Source organism: Anguilla anguilla, chromosome 14 (genome assembly GCF_013347855.1).
Source record: "Anguilla anguilla isolate fAngAng1 chromosome 14, fAngAng1.pri, whole genome shotgun sequence".
Lineage (NCBI taxonomy): Eukaryota > Metazoa > Chordata > Actinopteri > Anguilliformes > Anguillidae > Anguilla > Anguilla anguilla.
In genome coordinates, this window is record NC_049214.1 from 1,177,501 (window position 1) to 1,199,049 (window position 21,549).

At 47.6% G+C, this 21,549-nt stretch overlaps 1 protein-coding gene across 5 annotated transcripts in view; it reads right to left on the bottom strand.

The window, feature by feature from the left end:
- LOC118212344 (PHD finger protein 24-like) overlaps window positions 1-18,538 on the bottom strand; it is a 36,667-nt gene extending 18,129 nt beyond the window's left edge. For 2 of the 5 annotated variants that reach the window (XM_035390128.1, XM_035390126.1), the window contains exons 1-2: window positions 18,127-18,536; window positions 2,907-3,331 (exon numbers count right to left, since the gene is read on the bottom strand). In XM_035390128.1, coding sequence (XP_035246019.1) covers window positions 2,907-3,329 — 423 coding nt within the window. In that variant the 5' untranslated portion in view covers window positions 3,330-3,331; window positions 18,127-18,536. Of the gene's footprint in view, window positions 1-2,665; window positions 2,673-2,906; window positions 3,332-18,126 lie in introns of all 5 variants that reach the window. The other 3 variants (XM_035390127.1, XM_035390124.1, XM_035390125.1) reach the window with 2 other exon arrangements.
- Window positions 18,539-21,549: the final 3,011 nt, after the last annotated feature.

The following is a 21,549-nucleotide window of genomic DNA, read 5'->3' on the forward strand; positions in this document are numbered from 1 at the left end:
GAAGATGCCCTATGACCTGGGTTTGACGTCAGTGTGACATTAGATTTTGACGCTAGTATGCATGCACGGCAAAAACTTGAATGATTTGATGGTTTAAACGTCATCAAAAACTGAGCTGTGCTCACAGACCATTTGCCAGTGGTTGCATGGTAACTTGATTTGCACCAGTGTAAATCACTCGTTAATATGGTGCTGCTACAGTAACATTTTCCAGCTGTTGCTGAATAAGCAGGCTGAACACTGCTCTGTATTTTCCTTAGTGAATCCACCCCAGTTATTTGGTCCGCAATATAAAGTTAATTACTTGACATAAACGCAGCAGCTACATTAAGCAGCAATGCTTCAAAGTCGCTCTCTGAAATAAATGTGAATTAATTCACTTAAGGGACCTGTGAATTAGGCCGTTTGCTCCAGCGATTAAATGACTGGTGAGTATCAGCGTCAGGCCACACAATTCACAGCTAAATCAGGGGGCAATGAAAGTACACAGCCTGGTATAATATACATACTACTGCCGCTGGCCTTGCTACTGTTACTGCACTGACCCGGTTCTATGGGGGGGGGGGGGTGTGTCTGTCCCCTCAGCATGTTGTGCCTGGCCCCCACCCCCCCAGAAATATATCCGATCATTTTCTTACAACCATGCTCTCCCACAGGTCCGCAATTGCAGTTCTCCCCTTTCATATATGAAATGAAAGTTTAGACACTGTACAATATACAAGTCATTATGATTTCTTTTAGATTAAGAGGAGTCTTTTCAGTAACTGACTTTGTATGACCTTAAATGCAGAGAGCAGTTTCCAAGAATAAATGGATCTTGTGTGTGTGTGTCTGTCTGTCTGTGTCTGTCTGTTTGTGTGTCTCTGTGTATGTGTCTGTGTGTGCGTGTGCGCATGTGTACATTTGTTTGTGTGTGAATGCATATGTGTGTGTGTGTGCATGCACATCTGTCTGACTATGTGCCTGTTTTTGTGCCTCACAGAGAAAATGGTTAGACATCATTTTATTAATATGTGGTCACTTTCCAGCTGTAACAGCAGTGTAGTGTTCTTCTACTTATACCCCAAAGATGTTTTTAGGGTCAGCCACTGTCTGACCACAAAATCCATCATTTCAAACAAGGCTCAGTGTCAGGGGCTGTGTCTTAGCCAAATCCAGACACGGCTGCCTGCCTGCCTGCCCTGGCTGTCTCTGAGAATCCATTTTTCCCAGCTCGGTGGGCTGTGGAGGGGACGTGAGCATGACGGGGTGCCTGTGCTGATGTGTTCCGCTAATTTTGGGACACGAGGAGAAGTTGCGCAGTGCAGCTGCAGTCAGCCTGCCTGCTGAATCGTGAGCAGGAGAAGTCTGCAGCGCTGCCAGGCGAGGTGCCCTGAAAACTGACCAAATTAATCAGCCCCTGGAGCATTTGTGCGTGCGTGTGTGTGTGTGTGTGCGTGTGTGTGTGCATGTACATGTCTGTGTGTGTCTTTGTGTGTGCACATACGCGCACGCGTGTGTATCCATGTTTGTGTGTGCGTGCATGCGTGCATGCATGTGTGTGCATGTCCGTGCATGTCTGTCTGTCTTTCTGTCTGTTTGTTTGTGTGTGTGCGTGCGTGCATGCGTGCCTGCCTGCATGTGTGTGTGTGTGTGTGTGTGTGGAGTGCACAGGAGAGAGTCCGTCGTGTCTGAGCAGTGGGGGGGGGGTAGAGAACTGCACATGGCTCGGCTCTCTAGACACCCCCGGCCCAAACCCAGGGGGCACAAATACAGATTATGGACTTATTTGGTGGACACAAGCCATCTGCTACTGGGACGTCTTGCTTATCCTGATATGACCCCGCAGTTATTTTTATCTCCTCTAGGGGGCATGAGTCTCTGGTCTTAATCTCTAGAACCAGTGTGCTGAAACTCACACTACTAAGGGACATTAAATAAAAAAATATTTTTGAAAACATTTTCACTGTGACATGTTTTTGTCATGTGTTAGGTCAAAAACATTTTAATGCTTAAACTGCTGGTTCTCAGGCGGATATAGTAGATTTTTCTCTGCACAGCTGGTCTCTAATGGAATTCAGGGCCGGGCAAAATTCCATTGATTTGTTTCCAAAATTACAAAACCTCAAAAATGTATAAGTTCGGAATTTCAAATTACTTGCATAAAGGTTGTTGTCATTTAAATGCATTGCCAATTCGTGCTTGCGGTGCGAACTTAATTGGAGGTTTCACCCGCAAATTTAGCCGTTTGAATTGGAACAGACGGCTGCTGCGCTTGGGTGCTCAGCTCAGTTCCCTCGGTCAGTTTCGGGTCAGCGCGTCGCTTTGGGAAGATCTGGCGGCCGCACCCTCGCGTCCCTCAGCTGTTCTCTCTCTCCGCTCCACCGCAGGAAGCTCCTCTGGAAGCTGGGAGCGAGGCTCGTTTGTGCGGCTGGTCTGCTGGACGCCCGTGTCTGTGCAGCAGCGCTTCGTTAATGTCTGCGCGGGGAGCGCGAGGCAACGGGGCGCGGCGTGGACCCCGGCCCGGCGGCCTAATTATCGAGCACACGGAAGCCTCCGGATTCAGGCCCGGAGTGATTGATTCACGGTTGTCACTAATGAGTTTGGGCAGTGAGGTGGGGATATGGGCAGGGCCTTGGGCAGTAGGCCCCGGCAGCAGCGCTGATATATTGTGCGTATTGTATTCCCATCGGCTCCCCAGTTCTTTAGTGCGAAACGCCAAGATGAACTAGCAGAGGGGCATCAAGGCTGACTCTGTGGCCCGAAACAGCAGCCGTGGTCTGGCTGTCCTGCTCCCTCCTGTGTGTTTTTGGGTGTCCTCTAAGCTTCCGCATGATTTATTTGACTATAAATTGCTTTCCTTCACATTAGGCGGCTTTAAGTGAAGGTTTAGGCATTTGGCCGTTTACTTCATTCACATCACCCACCTGCTCTCTCTGGCTGAGGTCCACCTCCAGGGGCTGCTCATCCTTGGCATCCTTCTTCGGCCGAACGAAAGCAGGGGGCGTCAGCTGATTCATCCTGTCCATCTCCTCAGGCTCCACCCCTTTTCCGTCGCGCAGCCGGGACCAGGACTCCTGATTGGCCCTGGCCTCTTCCTTGGGCGGGGCCGAGGGCTGCTGCGCGCTGGAGGGCTTGGGGTTTCCCCCCTCCTCCTTCGGCTCGTTCTCCGCCGTCGTCCTGCGAGGCCAGGGGGCGGAGTCTGCTCCCCTGGCCACGCCCCCCGCGGGCTCGTCCGCGTGGCTGGGCGGAGCCGGGCGGTCCCGTAGCCCCTCCTTAAACGCCGAAATCACCGTGTTGCACTTCTGCACCTTCTCCACCTGCTGCTTCCTGGACATGAGGACGCCCATGACTGTGGGGAGAGAGAGAGAGAGGAGGTTATGCTTCCTGGACATGAGGACGCCCATGGCTGTGGAGGGAGAGAGAGAGAGGAGGTTATGCTTCCTGGACATGAGGACGCCCATGACTGTGGGGAGAGAGAGGGGAGGTTATGCTTCTGGGACATGAGGACGCCCATGGCTGTGGGGAGAGAGAGAGGAGGTTATGCTTCTGGGACATGAGGACGCCCATGGCTGTGGGGAGAGAGAGAGGAGGTTATGCTTCTGGGACATGAGGACGCCCATGGCTGTGGAGAGAGAGAGAGAGGAGGTTATGCTTCTGGGACATGAGGACGCCCATGGCTGTGGGGAGAGAGAGAGAGAGGAGGTTATGCTTCTGGGACATGAGGACGCCCATGGCTGTGGGGAGAGAGAGAGAGAGGAGGTTATGCTTCTGGGACATGAGGACGCCCATGGCTGGAGAGAGAGAGAGAGAGGAGGTTATGCTTCTGGGACATGAGGACGCCCATGACTGTGGGGAGAGAGAGGGGAGGTTATGCTTGTGGGACATGAGGACGCCCATGACTGTGGGGAGAGAGAGAGAGGAGGTTATGCTTCTGGGACATGAGGACGCCCATGGCTGGAGAGAGAGAGAGAGGAGGTTATGCTTCTGGGACATGAGGATGCCCATGACTGGAGAGAGAGAGAGAGGAGGTTATGCTTCTGGGACATGCGGACGCCCATGGCTGTGGGGAGAGAGAGAGGGGAGGTTATGCTTCTGGGACATGAGGACGCCCATGGCTGTGGGGAGAGAGAGAGAGAGGAGGTTATGCTTCTGGGACATGAGGACGCCCATGGCTGTGGGGAGAGAGAGAGAGAGAGAGGAGGTTATGCTTCCTGGACATGAGGACACCCATGACTGTGGGGAGAGAGAGAGGGGAGGTTATGCTTCTGGGACATGAGGATGCCCATGACTGTGGAGGGAGAGAGAGGAGGTTATGCTTCTGGGACATGAGGATGCCCATGACTGGAGAGAGAGAGAGAGGAGGTTATGCTTCTGGGACATGCGGACGCCCATGGCTGTGGGGAGAGAGAGAGGGGAGGTTATGCTTCTGGGACATGAGGACGCCCATGGCTGTGGGGAGAGAGAGAGAGAGGAGGTTATGCTTCTGGGACATGAGGACGCCCATGGCTGTGGGGAGAGAGAGAGAGAGAGAGGAGGTTATGCTTCCTGGACATGAGGACACCCATGACTGTGGGGAGAGAGAGAGGGGAGGTTATGCTTCTGGGACATGAGGATGCCCATGACTGTGGAGGGAGAGAGAGGAGGTTATGCTTCTGGGACATGAGGACGCCCATGACTGTGGAGAGAGAGAGAGAGGAGGTTATACTGCCACATTTGGAATCAGAAGGAAATTTGATCATCACATCACACAAGTTATAGTACAGGTAAAATATGATATAGGAAGTAACACAATAAGTTACAAATTTCCTATTATATACTCAATGAAAGAAATCATCAGACATTTAATATCCCTGTGGGTGAAAGTAAGTGCACCTCCTTCGTATCAGTAACTGGTAAAACGTCCTTTACCTAATTCTTTTTTGGAAGTGCTGATCGAGGGCATTATTGCCTGGATGAAATTCTGACCCACCCTGTCTTACAGAATTGTTTCTTCTCTGGCTTTCTTTAGTGCAGAGCTCACATTAGGCCCTTTAAATGCATCTCAGCGGACTTTCAGCTGTGCAGTGCATTCTGGTACATTGCAGAGAACAAGGCCGGCTCATTGGTCGAAGCGGGCCAGAACATTAGCATTAGCATTAGCATCCGGCCCTCGAGGCTCACGCTGTGGAGGGGGTACTTATGCAGGGGTGTTCAGCCATGATAATTTTCCTGTTGAGTTCAATGGGAGAATTAGCTTGGAGGAAACCCAGAGCTGAAGTACCACTTTACAGTGTGAAATATGCCCGCAGGATGGAGATGGATCTGGGCTGCCTTGACATGGGGGGGCAGGATGGCTGATGTTTTTGGGGTGTCTCGCCCACGTGTGTGCCTGGGGCATATGTGTGGGAGGTACGCGTAGAGCTCCAGCAGACTGCTCGTTCCGCGTCATCGTCGTGAGAAATGGCGGTCGGCCGCTCTGCTCTGAAACACCACGGCCTCGTCTCCTCTCCGCTGTGTCCTCTGCGACGGTTACGCCTCTCCACACGGTCAAAAAAACACAAAACAAACCCAACGACCCAACACCGGGCCTGGCTGAATATTATCACCTCGGCGTTCAGTACTGAAAATAGCTACAGCTCCGTGCGTGACGGGCCTTAATCTGATCTGGGGTTCAATCTCACAACAAGATTTCCTCTGATTCTACCTCTCAGGTGGCATCAGGTTTGTCTGCTCGGGGGCGGGGGGGTTTAATGGATTTCCTCAGCCCCCCCCCACCCCCCCCCCCCAAGGCTGTCTGATGCTCTCCCTCCCTCTCCCTCTCCCTCCCCTCATATCACATTGAGCTTCCCTGCAGAGTGGGATAGACGGGGCATTGTTTAATTATGAGGGTATAACAGGGGCCCTGAGTCGCCTGTGTGGGAGCTAATGAAGAGGAGCGGGCTGGCATCTCCGGGGGTGATTAATCCCTACCCATGATGCTCTCTGCTCGCGCTCCGGCGGAGGCTTTTAATAACGGCGCGCGTGATTGGCAGGCGTCAGCCGGGCTGCGGGCCCAGGGTTCACACGATTCGCACACCGGCGGAGTGTTTCAATTTGGCAGTGACCAATCGTGTGGCGATGAATCGCGTGTGTCTTCGGCTGGCGTGACTGCCGCAGCGAGGTCTCCTGGCAGTGACTGCGCAGCGAGGTCTCCTGGCAGTGACTGCGCAGCGAGGTCTCCTGGCTGTGACTGCGCAGCGAGGTCTCCTGGCTGTGACTGCGCAGCGAGGTCTCCTGGCAGTCACTGCCGCAGCGAGGTCTCCTGGCTGTGACTGCGCAGCGAGGTCTCCTGGCAGCGACTGCGCAGCGAGGTCTCCTGGCAGTGACTGCGCAGCGAGGTCTCCTGGCAGCGACTGCGCAGTGAGGTCTCCTGGCAGTGACTGCGCAGCGAGGTCTCCTGGCAGCGACTGCGCAGCGAGGTCTCCTGGCTGTGACTGCGCAGCAGTGCGTTTGGAGCGACAGAATGCATTCCAGGAATGTGGGGGAAAAATAGCAGAAACTATTTTTCATTCAAAAGAAGATTAATGAATGGATGGAATGAGTCTGCTGAAAGTGATAATTATCTTGTGCAATAGCCTTGCTGCTGATTGGCTGTCTTGGCTGTCAACACCCAGTAGGTAACAGTGGTTATGTTTTTCTCCGGAAGCATTTTACACAGCCTCTTTAGTTGTTGAGTAACGCTTCAGGTATAATTAAAAAGAAGACGACAAAAGAAAGGTGATACGCCACGCGGTGGCGACGACCCTTATTGCACAAGATATCACTGCCATATATCACCCAGCCCTGTTTCGACTGAGGTGTTCTTCATCAAGCAGCTTCTGTAAGGCTGTGCTTTGCAGGACCATACTGGTATTTTTCGATCTTAAAGCCCACACATTTCTTGCCAACAATCACACTGGGGTTAAGAAGTCATGGATGTTTGAATTTTGTTAGTTAAACTGTCTTTTCTCCATGGGCTACTTTCTGGCAGGCAGACATTTTGTTGTGGTGGTCTCTCCAGGAAATGTGTTGTGACTGACTGTAATGTGATTGCAGAAAATGTCATTGATTGGTTGAAAGTTCCATCCTGTATTTTTAGTCTGGCCTTGCTCATCCAATCAAAGAATACTTCAGGATTAATGCTGTTCCCTGACCATTCCAGACTGGAAAAAATGCTGAGGTCCCTACTTGGGAGTTAGCCAGGCTAGTTATCGCATAAATTCACGCTTTAAAAAGCGTTACTGTGCTAATAAATAACTTTGACAAAACAATTTTCATAATAATGGATTACCTATCTCAAGTCACTGCAAGTTGATTTTGTACTCTTTGATACTCTAGCAAATTTAAAAATCTAAAAAGCTGCTGTATACTTTGCAAATAGTTTTTTCAGCAGTGTAAATTACACAACATTTTTAGTAAATGTGCTTAACATCCGAATTACCAGTATGGTCCTTTAACTTGATGCTAGCTACAGTACATGTATGACATTACAAAAAAAGGTGCTTTTGATTGGTTGAAATCAGGGAGCACTGATCAAATATAAAGGCGTCTAGAGTTTCTTCAGATGGTTAAATTGGAAGTCTATTTAATGCAATACACATTTGCAGCACTGATATTTTAGTTTCCCCTGAACTTATTTTTTAATTCTCTCAACTGGGTATCTGAGTGCTCCCTGTGTTTTAAAGATGGTTCATTTAATTGTAGATAATATTCATCCTGTGTGTGAAAAGATAATTTTCTGCTGGAGCACACGGTTTACTGTATAGAAATATAATAATTATTATATTTAATCTTTACCTTGGAAGTCTCAACTGCTGTTAATCAATGGGATAAAATAGGGAATGAACGTGGAAAATGCTAAATGTGAGAAGCAGAGTTTGTAGTCCCGTTAATATCTCAGCCTGTCTCTAGCTTTAACCCAAGATCCCAGTGCTATCCATAACCACTAACTCCCTGGCTCCTGCCTGATCCTACCTTTTTATTATCATTAATCAAGAATGTAATTCTGCGGGTGTTGCACAGTATTTACCATCAGTTTCAAGGCAAGTTTCATTATTACGGTGCCTGCAAGGCGTATGCAGTCTCTTGCTATTTCAAGTGTGACCAAAATATAATCCCCAAGAGTATGTATGTGCTTAGACTTTGATTTGGATTAGACCATTAATAATGTGAATCTGTGCTCTGTTTTTAATGTATTCGCTGTAATCCATCAAAGCCCCTATGTTCCTACCCTCAGGCCGATGTGGATCGGTACTGGATTTACAAACTAATATTTAACCTGATTAAAAAGTCACCTTCACTTTAAAAAAACTTGCATAAAATATGGCTCCTTGGGTCAGGGGGAACCTTTTTAGTGATGCCTGTAATCTTCAAAGGGGGGGCTGAAGACTTCTGCCATCTTGCATTTCAGGCTCTTAGCAGACTCTCTTATCCAGAGCAACTTACACAACTTTTACACAGCATTTGCTTTGCATATATTTATACAGCTGGATATAGCTCCTTACCCATTATACTACACTGCTGCCCCTCTTTCCCCAAAGAACAGCCCCCTCCACCTCCTATGCAGCAGCTGCCTCTCTCTGTCCCTCCCCTGAAATTATCACGAATTCTCAGGCAAAAAAAAATGGGGGGGGGGGGGGGGGGGGGGGGAAATGCCATCGCTTAAAGGAAGACCATCTGGCGGCCGGGTGATATTTTCGGCGAGCTCGCTGCGTCTGCGAACGCGTTTCAGAATCAGCCCTTCAGAATGTCAGCAGTGACGTAAAAGCTGCCGCGTGCTGTTCGTCACACGAGGTTCGATTTATCCGCTATCGGATCTAGACGAGGGATACTGAAGTCCGTTCATTCGTTCGTTTCCTAAACCGCTTGCTTCCTGGTTAGGGTCGGGAGGGCGAGAGGCAGGAGTTACACTCTGGACTGGTCGCCAGGCCATCATAAGGACACACACCATTCGCACACACGCACATACCCCAAGGAGAATTTAGAGTCTCCAGGTAGCCAAAACCTGCATGTTTTCGGACTGTGGGAGGAAACTAGAGTACCTGGCGGAAACACACATGGACACGGGGAAAGCACGCAGACTCCACACAGAAAGGGGAAAACGCGCAGACTCCACACAGAAAGGGGAAAGCGTGCAGACTCCACACAGAAAGGGGAAAGCATGCAGACTCCACACAGAAAGGGGAAAACTCCACACAGAAAGGGGAAAGCGTGCAGACTCCACGCAGAAAGGGGAAAGCGTGCAGACTCCACACAGAAAGGGGAAAGCGTGCAGACTCCACGCAGAAAGGGGAAAGCGTGCAGACTCCACGCAGAAAGGGGAAAGCGTGCAGACTCCACGCAGAAAGGGGAAAGCGTGCAGACTCCACGCAGAAAGGGGAAAACGCGCAAACCCCACACAGAAAGGGGAAAGCGTGCAGACTCCACGCAGAAAGGGGAAAGCGTGCAGACTCCACACAGAAAGGGGAAAGCGTGCAGACTCCACGCAGAAAGGGGAAAGCATGCAGACTCCACACAGAAAGGGGAAAGCATGCAGACTCCACACAGAAAGGGGAAAGCATGCAGACTCCACACAGAAAGGGGAAAACTCCACACAGAAAGGGGAAAGCGTGCAGACTCCACGCAGAAAGGGGAAAGCGTGCAGACTCCACACAGAAAGGGGAAAGCGTGCAGACTCCACGCAGAAAGGGGAAAGCGTGCAGACTCCACACAGAAAGGGGAAAGCGTGCAGACTCCACACAGAAAGGGGAAAGCGTGCAGACTCCACGCAGAAAGGGGAAAGCATGCAGACCCCACACAGAAAGGGGAAAACGCGCAAACTCCACACAGAAAGGGGAAAGCATGCAGACTCCACACAGAAAGGGGAAACCATGCAGACTCCACACAGAAAGGGGAAAGCGTGCAGACTCCACACAGAAAGGGGAAACCATGCAGACTCCACACAGAAAGGGGAAAGCATGCAGACTCCACACAGAAAGGGGAAAGCGTGCAGACTCCACACAGAAAGGGGAAAACGCGCAAACTCCACACAGAACGGTCCCGGCCGGGTTCGAACCCAGGACCTTCTCGCTGTGAGGTGATGGTGCTGTTCGCTGCACCTCGTTTCAGTGCTGTCTCTCTGACTGCTACACAGTGCAAGATTACAGGCAATGCAGAGACTGCTAATGAGTTTTGGTGGCTTTTTTTCTCCAATTTCCTACGGATTGTCAAAATAGCATTTTTTAAGTAGATGCAAAGCAGGGGGATCAGTCAGAGTCGCTGCTCTCGAAATAAAGCAGCCAGCAGCCATCCCACCATGCACCCTGCTCCTGTCAAATGGCTGAAGCTAAGCAAGTGTGGGCTTGGTTAGTACTTGGATGTGGGACCTCCTGGGAAAGCTATGTTGCTGCTGGAAGTGGTGTTGATCAGCCAGCAGGGGGCAATCTACTATCTGGTAAAACCCCAATGCCCCAGTGCAGTGACGGGGACACTGTGCTGTAGGAGATGCTGTCTTTCGGATGCGACGTTAAACCGAGGTCCTGACTCACTGTGGTCAGTAAAGACCCTGTGACATTTGTTGCAAAGAGTAGGGGGTTCCCCGGTGTCCTGGCTAAATTCCCAACCTGGCTGTCTCAAACTTGCCACCTAAACCATTTTTCCACTTAAATCGTGAAATATGTTGATTTAATTGGCTAAAAAATGTTCTCTCCAGCTTAGCTAATGGGTGGTGAGCGTTCTGGTCCAAAATGGCTGCCGTACATCACCCAGATGGGTGCTACACATTGGTGGTGGGTGAGGTGAGTTCCCACTCATCACTGTAAAGCACTTTGAGCGTTCGGAGAAGTGCTATATGAATGCAATGATTCATTCGTTCGTTCATTCATTCGAAGACTGCATGAAAGCGAGCGGTGTCTTCTTAATTCAGAGCTGCTTGCATCGTACCCCTGAGGTACTTTGTCTCGGGTACTTCGTTATGCATGCAGCTGTGTAAATGGACATCATTGCCTGATGTGAGCTGTTTAATTCACTCCGGTTAATGGTGGGGTTGCCAATCAAATAAAGAAACAATAAAGGATTTAATTTTGAAAGGTGCCTGAGAAGCAGTGTGCTTAATTTATGTGGGTATGAGAGAGAGAGTCTGTGGTCGGAACTTGTATAATCCCTCATGTAATTAGCTGAGTAGATGAGAAAATCTCAGGTTCAGAAGAATACAGGGATCTTGATTATAAAGATAAGATTTTTATTTTGTAAGATTTCTAGGCAAACAGGTTTCAACACACTGCCTCAGCAGCTCATTCATAAATTTCCCAGCCTCCCTTGTTCAAGGCCAAGAATCAGGGAAACCATTTTTACATTTTTATATCATGAAATGTTTTTTGTAGGTGATTAAATTAACTGATATCTTCTTTTTTTTGTTTGTTTACCTGCTCGGTTTTCTGTTTTGCTGACCATTGGTAGGATCTTTAATGTGTTTGCAGAACAAAATTTAGGTTGACGAAATCACAGATTAACTGGATGATTAACAACATTTGGAACCTTCTTGTGCCTGATGTGGCACCAGATGGGAGTGGGAGTACGAAGATCTGTTCGCTGTTCTGGAAAGCTCTCGAAACCACAGTAATGACACCTGGAAATATGTGATCTATAATTTATTTCAACGCTTGTATGATTTCCTGACCTTGTGAACGATCACGTAGTTGATTAAAATTACTTGGTTTTAAATTGAATTAATCTATTTATAATTATAATAATAATTATATCATAAATGCCAGTGAAGGGACTATTTTCCCCCCAGTGCTTGTTCCTTTATTCATTTATTTATTTATTTTTTGACTATGGGAAGCTGGAGCAATTAAATCAGATCGTTAAATCGTTCTGTATGAATGTCTTTTCTCAAATATGCATGAGAGGGACCTGGCTGTTTTTCTGCTTAATTGCGTGGGGTGGGGTGGGGGTGGGGGTGGGGGTGGGGGGGAGGTTAGAAAGGGAGAAGGGAAATCACCTTTTGGGGTATTCATGTTATGATGCACACTGTGGCCTGGGAGGCACCGTTGGGGTAATGTAAGGTTTTACATAGTGTGCACTGTAATACACAGAAGGCCTGATCAGGCAGAATGGTAGCGTTTGTTTTTTAGACTTATAAAATTTGAGTTTAGCCTGACTCACTATGTGGATATGTATTTGGCGTAGTTCCTGTAACATTGGGGAAGGAGGGGGGTGCCCCTGAGGTGTGCTGTCTGCACTGATGGCTGAACATCTCGCCTGCAAGCACACAGCGCTGTTTGCAGCCACAGAACAACACTGCTGCCATTCTCCTCAGATCGAGCCTGATCACTCCTCAGTGTTCCATACTGGGTACATCTGCCAGATTATCCGGATATGTACTGAATTTAAACAGGAGTGAATTGGTTGATGTGGGAGAGCTTTTTTTTGGGGGGCGGGGGGGTTGGGGGGAAGAACTGTTTGTGCAGGGGATATCTTGTTTTTTTATCCATTTTTGAAACTAACAACTATTTTCTGTTTAGTGGTTTAATGGATTACTAAAGCGGAAATTGTTCTGAAATTAATGCTTTGAGTAGAAGGAAAGGAAACATGATCTTGATGACAAGGGTGTTGCTGATGATGATGATGATAATGATGATGATGAGTCATGCCTACATTAAGTTTTCACGTGTGTTCCAATCCATGGAACTACAGTATCAGTGAAAAGTTCAGCTTTGTCTTGGGCCCCGAAGAGAAGGGAAAAAGCATTTAAAAGCCAGAGTGAACAGAACAGCCCCTGTACAGACTAACATGTCCTCTCCTCCCCCACAAGGGCTTTTATTCCTCTAATGATGAGTTAAGTTTTCCCCCCTAAGAAGCATCTAGCAGCATTTAAATGTAGATGACAGGTTGTGGCAGAAAAGCTTTAAAGCTTCTGGCATAATTCTAGTTTTTTATGTAAAACTGTGTTGTTGCCAAAGTGGTTCAACTGCAGTCAAAGAGCACTCAAAAGATGTAATTCTTGATGGCCTCTTTTGAAAAATAATAGCACTCAAGCCTATATAAAACAATACGTGACACGATTTGGTGTATGTTTTTATTGCTGTCTATAGTGTGTATACGGTATATTTCTTTGAACGTTCCCTGGCTGCTAGAACTTTTATGGATCTGGCAGCGAACCTCGATTAATACTCCACTTGGCCGAACGCAAACACCATCATTTACTGCCTGGAACAGAGATCTGTCCCAGAGATGAATGGGAGTCCATTTGCTCCCGTGATATTGCTTTGGGGAGCAGAGACCTCCTTGTGGGTAAATCACCTTTTAATGGAGGTCCTGTGTGGGGGGGGGGCTGTGTGGCGTGGCGCTGTGTGGCGTGGGGCCTGTGTGAGGGGGGGCCTGTGTTTGGGGGCAGGGGGTGTGGTCTGTGGGGCAGCAGGCCTGTGTGGGGGGGGGGGTCTGCGGGGTGGGGGGCCTGCCGGGGGAAAGCTATCACCACCCGCACGGCTCCGGCTGTTTAATCCGTCAGGGACAGGGCCCCCGTGTGACGGACAGGACCCCGGCGTGGGGGCCCGTAATGAGGCGGTGTCCAAACACACCAGAGACCGTCCCACCTAGGCCCCCATGGCCCCAATCAGATTCCCCGGGAGTGACGCAGCGTAATGGAAACTTTTGTGCTTGGATGCTGTCACTTTGCGTTGCCTGCCCTGTGGAATCAGATTAGTTGCTACTAATTGTGGTAAAACGCAAAATACTCTGATGTTCTTGGACTCAAACATTAGCAATTAATATATGCGATTTGGAAAGAGAGTCCTTATACAGGCAACACAGGTAATTACAGACTGTCAGACAGACAGCCACACACACACACACACACACACACATAAACATCCTCCACTAATGATGATGTGCAGTTGAATTGGCTTCAGTGTGTTCTCCCCTCCTTCGTGCCCGTACCTCGACTCCAGCCTGGAGCTCCAGAGGTTTCACCCTGTCCCTCTGAACTCCCCTATACTGAACTACACCATTTGGACTTCTATTACTCCAGCTAGTTTATTACCTCAACTGTTACCTTCTCATCCCATCTTATTTGCTGTGATAGATCCCTTATTACATTTCTGCTACATCCATTCTACCCCTGCTTTACACCAGGCTGGCCAGTGGAGATTTGAGGAATTGTCTCCCCATTAGGAGTGTTTATCATGTGCTTGCTATTAGGGGGTTCAGGCCTGGTGTTTGCTCTCTTCTGCCACTCTGTAAAGCATCTTTGGGGCAGTTTTCTGTAAGAAGCACTACACAAATAAAACCGATTTTATTTGAATGCAGTGGGGATCCCAAAACACATTTAGCTTGTGACAGTTTGTTTCTGACCGCAGCGATCTCGTTGCTTATGCCTGTAGATCACGGTTTCATAGTGGAATTATTTCAGTGCCAGAGCTGGGTTTGATGGGTAAGGCCACTGACATAGCCCTACTGCTTTATAAGAATCGCAGAGAGACACCAAGGTCCTGGATCACACACTGCAGATTCTGCCTGTAGCGCATTCTGACTGTAGCGCGTTCTGACTGTAGCAGATTCTGTCTGTAGCAGATTCTGCCTGTAGCGCGTTCTGACTGTAGCAGATTCTGACTGTAGCGCGTTCTGACTGTAGCGCGTTCTGACTGTAGCAGATTCTGACTGTAGCAGATTCTGCCTGTAGCGCATTCTGACTGTAGTGCATTCTGACTGTAGCGCGTTCTGACTGTAGCGCATTCTGACTGTAGCGCATTCTGACTGTAGCAGATTCTGCCTGTAGCAGATTCTGACTGTAGCAGATTCTGACTGTAGCGCGTTCTGCCTGTAGCAGATTCTGCCTGTAGCGCATTCTGCCTGTAGCAGATTCTGCCTGTAGCGCGTCTGACTGTAGCGCGTTCTGACTGTAGCAGATTCTGCCTGTAGCAGATTGTGCCTGTAGTGGATTGTGACTGAGGCATGGTTTTAGGCCCGGTGGTGTCCCTGTGGTGCAGGCTGTTTTCCAAAACCGAGAAAAAAGCGGAATAAAATGAGCAAATAGAACATGACACTGCTATTGTGTGGGAGAGGAGAGTGAACAGAAAGCAGCGCGTCTGTTTTCAGTGCAGCGCTGCGCTTGCCAGCCCTTTCCTACGGATGCAGAGGGTCGGAGACGTGCTCCGTTAGGGCGCTCACTGCTGTTCGCTCTGACGCCAGAGTACAGAAACGCCTCTGTGGTCTCCTGTCCCCTTCCGTCCCCTGTGCACACTGCTGTTCGCTCTGACGTCAGAGCACAGAAACGCCTCTGTGGTCTCCTGTCCTCTTCCGTCCCCTGTGCTCACTGCTGTTCGCTCTGACGTCAGAGCACAGAAACGCCTCTGTGGACTCCTGTCCTCTTCCGTCCCCTGTGCACACTGCTGTCTGTCCAACTGCTCAGGGATCCTGAGTGCTTTATTGTATGCTCTCAGCTTTGGTATCAAGACTTGTTTTGAAGTTTTTCACTTTCTTTTGGGGGGGGGCTCTTTATTCTGGGTGGAATTCTGTGAATGCGTCTTTTGATTTAGGATGGATCACAGGTAAGGCATCTTCACGATGCAGTTATAAGCCAACGCAGGTTCTGTGATATGGCCTTCGTTTTCCAGCATTGTGTATTTAACCAGACGCTGCTTCTGTGCCTATCAGAATTCAGGAGGTCTCTGCTTCCGCACAGCAGACTTCCTCCTCTAGTTTATTGATTCTCGTCAGTACCTTTCATTTTCTCACCCATTTTCTGCTATAATTACAAAAACAAAACAAAAGGTCAACACCTTGAAATGAACATCACCATCCACATATTGAGAAAAATGCTACTTTCAAAAATGTATCCATGGAGCGTGAATTTGTGTGTTTGCAGAGCACTGGAAATAACATCTATTTCCTGTTCTCAAGCTCAGCTTTGCTTTGAAGAAAGACCTTTTCATTCAGTCAATACCCCTCTGGTATTGTGAATGAACATATGGGTATTTGTGTTACATTTTAGCCATTTAGCAGTCTTATACAGAGCACCTTACAATGTTTGCCTTCTTTTGCATACAGATTTATACAGCCTGATATTTAATTTGGTTTAGTGCTGTGCTCAGAGGAACGATTGCTGTGCCCCAATGGATTCAAGCTTAGAACATTGGAGTTGCGGGCTCAATTCCTGAAATTGGCTCTACCTTGCTTGCTTATATAACTGCGTACGCATTTCTGTGCTGTTTATAAAATAATAATATGGGAACAAAAGCTATCAACATCTCTCTGTAAAAAGAGGGTGGGAATTCTGCACTCGAGAGCATCACCCTGTCATGGGAGCCATACTCTGTGCGGGGGGGGGGGGGGTCACACATTTGAATGTAAATGCATCTTTAACAGGGAGCCCCCGTCTTTATTCAGCTCCTGCCAAGAAGCGAGAGTGCGCGCGCCAGCCAAAGTGCACGGCGGTACGGGCCAAAAAGCACCGTGTGAATGTGGCGCCGTAGCGCGGGCGGGCGCGAGGGCTCCTGCACGGATAATGAATAAGAATTCAGCTCGTGGGCGTGTGGGCGCGGCACCTCGTTTCCTGCTGTTATTGAGTAACTTAACAATGAGTGCTGCGGCCATTCAGCAGTGAGCAGGGGATGCAAATGTGTGTGTGGGGGTGTCTTTAAATGCTTTAGACACAAACGCCTTACAGCACAATATGTATGTAACTATATGCATAGTTACGTACATGCACAAACGCACGCTTGCCCACACTCGCACACGCACACACACGGCACAGCCTTACAGAAAATAATGTAAATCTAACAACAACAAATATGCAACACAAATAGCAATATTTTATTTTCTTTGATTGCTATTTTCTTTGATTGCTGATTCCCTTAAATGTATCGGTACTCCCATGTGACAATATTCTCCCGCTGCACGCAACATCAAGGTTTGTATCTGGTTACCATGGCAAGTTACTAAATCACTTTCATATGTTTGCTTTTACTGCATAATGAGATGAACTGTTTTATACCCAATTAACCGTAAACGGTCAACAACTGTGGTTATCTGCGTAAATACAACTTCTCGGGCAGTCTACCTATCAGGGAGTAGTCTATGTAAGTTGACAGTATCTTCATTTAAATTGCTTTAATTGGCCGACAATAAATTGACGCCGTTTTTAAGTGTATTTTACGAACCTTGTTCTTCGTAATGCGAACGAGTTTTTGACAGTTCAATTTTGTGATGTGAAATTATTGTTATGCACTCTAGTTTCTATATCGTCGTTAATGTTGGACATTATAACGTTTTAAGAACCTTAGACCAATTCCATCTGTCAAATGAAACATATTTAAGCATATTTAGCATCTATATGAAACACTAGAAATTAAACTGAACTTCTTGTCATCTTAGTTTGAACACGCTGGGAACACTGTATTGACTTCAATATTTCATTATTTTCTGCGCACACGTTTTTTTTTAAAACACATGTTGAATGCGTTATCTTTCCATCCATTGCTCGCCACTGCTAATCAGATTGCTCTCTTGGAAGTTCTTGTGCACACTGATTGTTTGCTTGACGAATGAGGGAATTAATCTATCGATTTGTCTGTCTATCAACAGTGCAACAGTATGCAGGTTTAAGTAGCCATAAGAAATTTGACTGTGATGAGAGATCAGCCCCCCCCCCTTTTTTTTCTCCATGGAATTAAATTTAAAGATCGCCGTACTGACACCATTTCAAATTTTAGCAGGGGTAAGGCTACATCGGCCGGCCGAAGCAAATACGTCCCGAAGTCGTGAAGTGGTCAGCGCGTGCCAGCAGTGTGAAAACGCTGCCTCAAATCCTGATGATATAGGATACGCTGTGCGCGACCTGGCCACCACAACACATGCAAATATGTAGACATATGCCCGTTTATTTGCTTGTAAAAGAACCAAATTAATACTGTACGTATGTACTCATAAGTTATTGGTTGATATGACAGTGACATGACGGACTCATTTTAGCTGCAGTGGAGAAGCATTTCAAGTCAGTGAAATGCTGGCCATAGCTTTACATTTATTACTGAACATCGTCTGATCCACATAAATCATAACATACAGATCCACACAATGACGTCTTAATAGAAACAAACAGTATGCAAATGTGCTAAGCCGCAACGAAGGTCCCATACCTCCACGGCATAAATGTGAAGCGTCACCTACCTGGGTGGAACCGGAGAGCACTTCGGGAGTTGATTTCCTTTCCCTTAAATGTATAGCATTGCAACTCTTCTGATTTTCTGAGTATTTTTGTTTCCTGTTTGTGCTTGACAGTCACTTCGCCCTTGTCTAGTTCGGAGGACGCACTTTATCTTGACGGTTTACGATTGACAGCCGCGCGGCTTGGATAGCTCCGGTGCTGAAAGCAGTACCTGCCTTGAGTGGGTAGCAAGCTTGCGGTTACTGTGCGGTCTTCCGGATACACAAAAATCTTCTGTAACAGGAAGGACACGCGTGTATTCGGAAAACAAATATCTCGGTTTACAAATAGCAAAGACTACTAGAAGCCTTATGAGTCTTCCCAATACACTGCTGCGCTCTAATGCGTTCTCGGTAACTTGTACCCACTCTGAACAGCAGGTCGTCTCCATTGGACGCTGCACTTCTGAAGAAAATGACGTTCGTGCTGCGAAACACCAATAACGTTCCGCGTGCTGGTTTCTTTTAAACTTAAAATCGTCGGTGTGTAAGCAACACCAATGGAAAAATTATTCCAGCTCTCCATTTCAGTGGAGAACTTGAATAATTTTAAAATATGCGTGAATTCAGGATGTTGTGGTTTTATGGTTTAGGTAAATTTACCCAAAGTAATCAACGACGAGAACTGGGATCGAACTTTTTACAAATTGCAGTTTAAATTGGAGTGAACACTGTGGTGCTTATTAGAATTAAAAGCTTTAATCGTTTATTTATGATCGACAAAATATTACAGCCAAATTATAAGTCCATAAATATGAAATTACACTATTAAACACACACACACAAGCACACACAAACAAAACCCAAATAAAGCATTCAGAAGCCTCTAGTCAAAATCCTCGTTTTAATAAGAAAACCACATGACCTAATCCATTAGAAGTAAATGTATAAAAACATTTAAAAGATTACATGGCAGGCCTTTATAAATTGTCATAATATTGAAGTGCATTGGCTGTGTGACAGATCTTACGCACATCGTCAGCCCCGGAAATGCATGTCGTGATTAATTACTGTGCGGGTGACTGAGTCCGAATTCTAGCAGAGAGTGACACCTAATTCCGCCAGGTTAGATCTGAGATTGCGCAGTAAGGATTGCGGGGTAAACGCCTAACACTGGTCCAGCGGTCCCCACAGGCCGTTAGGATGCGGCCGTTAAATGGAAAGTTCCCGCGCACCGCGGATCTCCCCGTTTATTCATTTACCGCTGTCTGTCAGAGCAGGGACTGCAGAGAAACGGGCCACTTATCCGGTAACAGGAAATTTGATTTGAAATCGTTAGGCACCGGAGGATGGTGTGTCTGGGATGTGTTTTTTTTTTTTGTGAGGGTCAGAGGTAACGGTGTTCCACAGAAACTCTCCAGATGGACAGAAGAGGAAGAATGAAAGCAAAGAAGCCATGCGAAATTTCATTGTACCTGAGTGTAATGACAATAAAGATCATTAATTGAGTCATTCAAGAAATATGGGGGGAGATGGGGGCCACAGTGACTGGGACTTGCGCATGGTTGTGGGAGGATTCTGAAAGAATCTAGGTGCAATGTCGTCCATCCCATTAATTAATTTTTTTGGGCTTTTTAAGGTGTAGTTAAATACCACGCAATTTTGGCCCTAGTTTTTTCCCCAAGCACAAACTCTCTTATCTCTAATTCTGATTGGGGAGAAGCACACTTCTTCTCTATCGTTGCCAACAGTCAACTGCCAATTGCCACACATTGCTGGTTCTCCCCACTGAGTTGTATAGTGATTTTCCCTACATGCAAAAAGAAGATATTGCTCACAATTGTTTCATGCAGATTTTTGGATTATTTTTATTAGAATTATTTTTTTAAAAGTAGTTGTAGGTTTTTTTTTTTTTTTTGGAAAAATTTTAGTTTTGCAAGCTACATTTCACTTTGGGGGGATAGCTTTGCTGTCCGTCCAGCACCACAGGTGCTTCAGTGAGTGCAGGACCTTGGACAGGACCGGCGCCACTCACAGACAGGGTGCAGGACCTCGGACAGCACCGGCCCCACTCACAGACAGGGTGCAGGACCTCGGACAGCACCGGCCTCACTCACAGACAGGGTGCAGGACCTCGGACAGCACCATCCCACTCACAGACAGGGTGCAGGACCTCGGACAGCACCAGCCCCACTCACAGACAGGGTGCAGGACCTCGGACGGCGCCGGCCCCACTCACAGACAGGGTGCAGGACCTCGGACAGCGCCGGCCTCACTCACAGACAGGGTGCAGGACCTCGGACAGCACCATCCCACTCACAGACAGGGTGCAGGACCTCGGACAGCACCAGCCCCACTCACAGACAGGGTGCAGGACCTCGGACGGCGCCGGCCCCACTCACAGACAGGGTGCAGGGCCTCGGACAGCGCCGGCCCCACTCACAGACAGGATGCAGGACCTTGGACAGCACCGGCCCCACTCACAGACAGGGTGCAGGACCTTGGACAGCACCAGCCCCACTCACAGACAGGGTGCAGGACCTTGGATAGCACCATCCCACTCACAGACAGGGTGCAGGACCTCGGACAGCACCATCCCACTCACAGGCATGTGGATTATTTTTATTATTATTATCTTGGACTATTATTCTTCTTTTTTTTTTTTGGTGTGTAAGTTCAAAAGAATTCATAAAATGCATTAATCCAGCGTTTTTCCTTAGTCTGTGTTTGTTTGTTCATCGTGTGACCTCCATTTCAATTTCCATTCTGTATCTTCCACTGCCTGAGGCAAACACACTCAGCTTCTTAAGATCAACCATGAGTCTTTTAGAGGATTTCACAATGCCCTCTACCACTGAGGCATATTTCACGGTGTGTAGATATTCTGTCAGAAGAATGAATCGCAGAGCACCTGTGATTTATTATGCTTGCAAAATAAACAAAACACGCAGAACCGAATTAAACTTTTTTTTTTTTGTCAGTGGCAACAAACACCCTGTTTTGATCCATTCTTTGTTTTTCTCTGTGCAAATCAGTGATCACGCTGAGCAGTCTTTACGCAGTTAAATAGATGTCGGAAATGCCCACACATTCACCACTTTCATACAGCAAGGGAATATGAAAAAAAAAAAAGCTTTTAAAAATCTGGGAAAAACCAATGGCCTTGATCATGAACATTGCAACCATCTTTAATGAATGTGAACATAACTTATTTAAGATGGGTTCCTTTCCCAGTGAAGCCCTGAGATTCAGTGTGTTTTAAATGTTGAATGGGGCTGGCAGCAAAGGGCAGTGTGCAGAGCCATTTCTCCACGTTTAGAAGCTGTTGTTCTGCTGGAATGGTTGTGTTGCCCCCAATGGATATTCGCTCCCCTGCCAACAGTCTGATTAATGGCTGCCTTTGCTGCCGGAGTCTTTCCATTCAAGCCATTTATTGCTAAAATTATT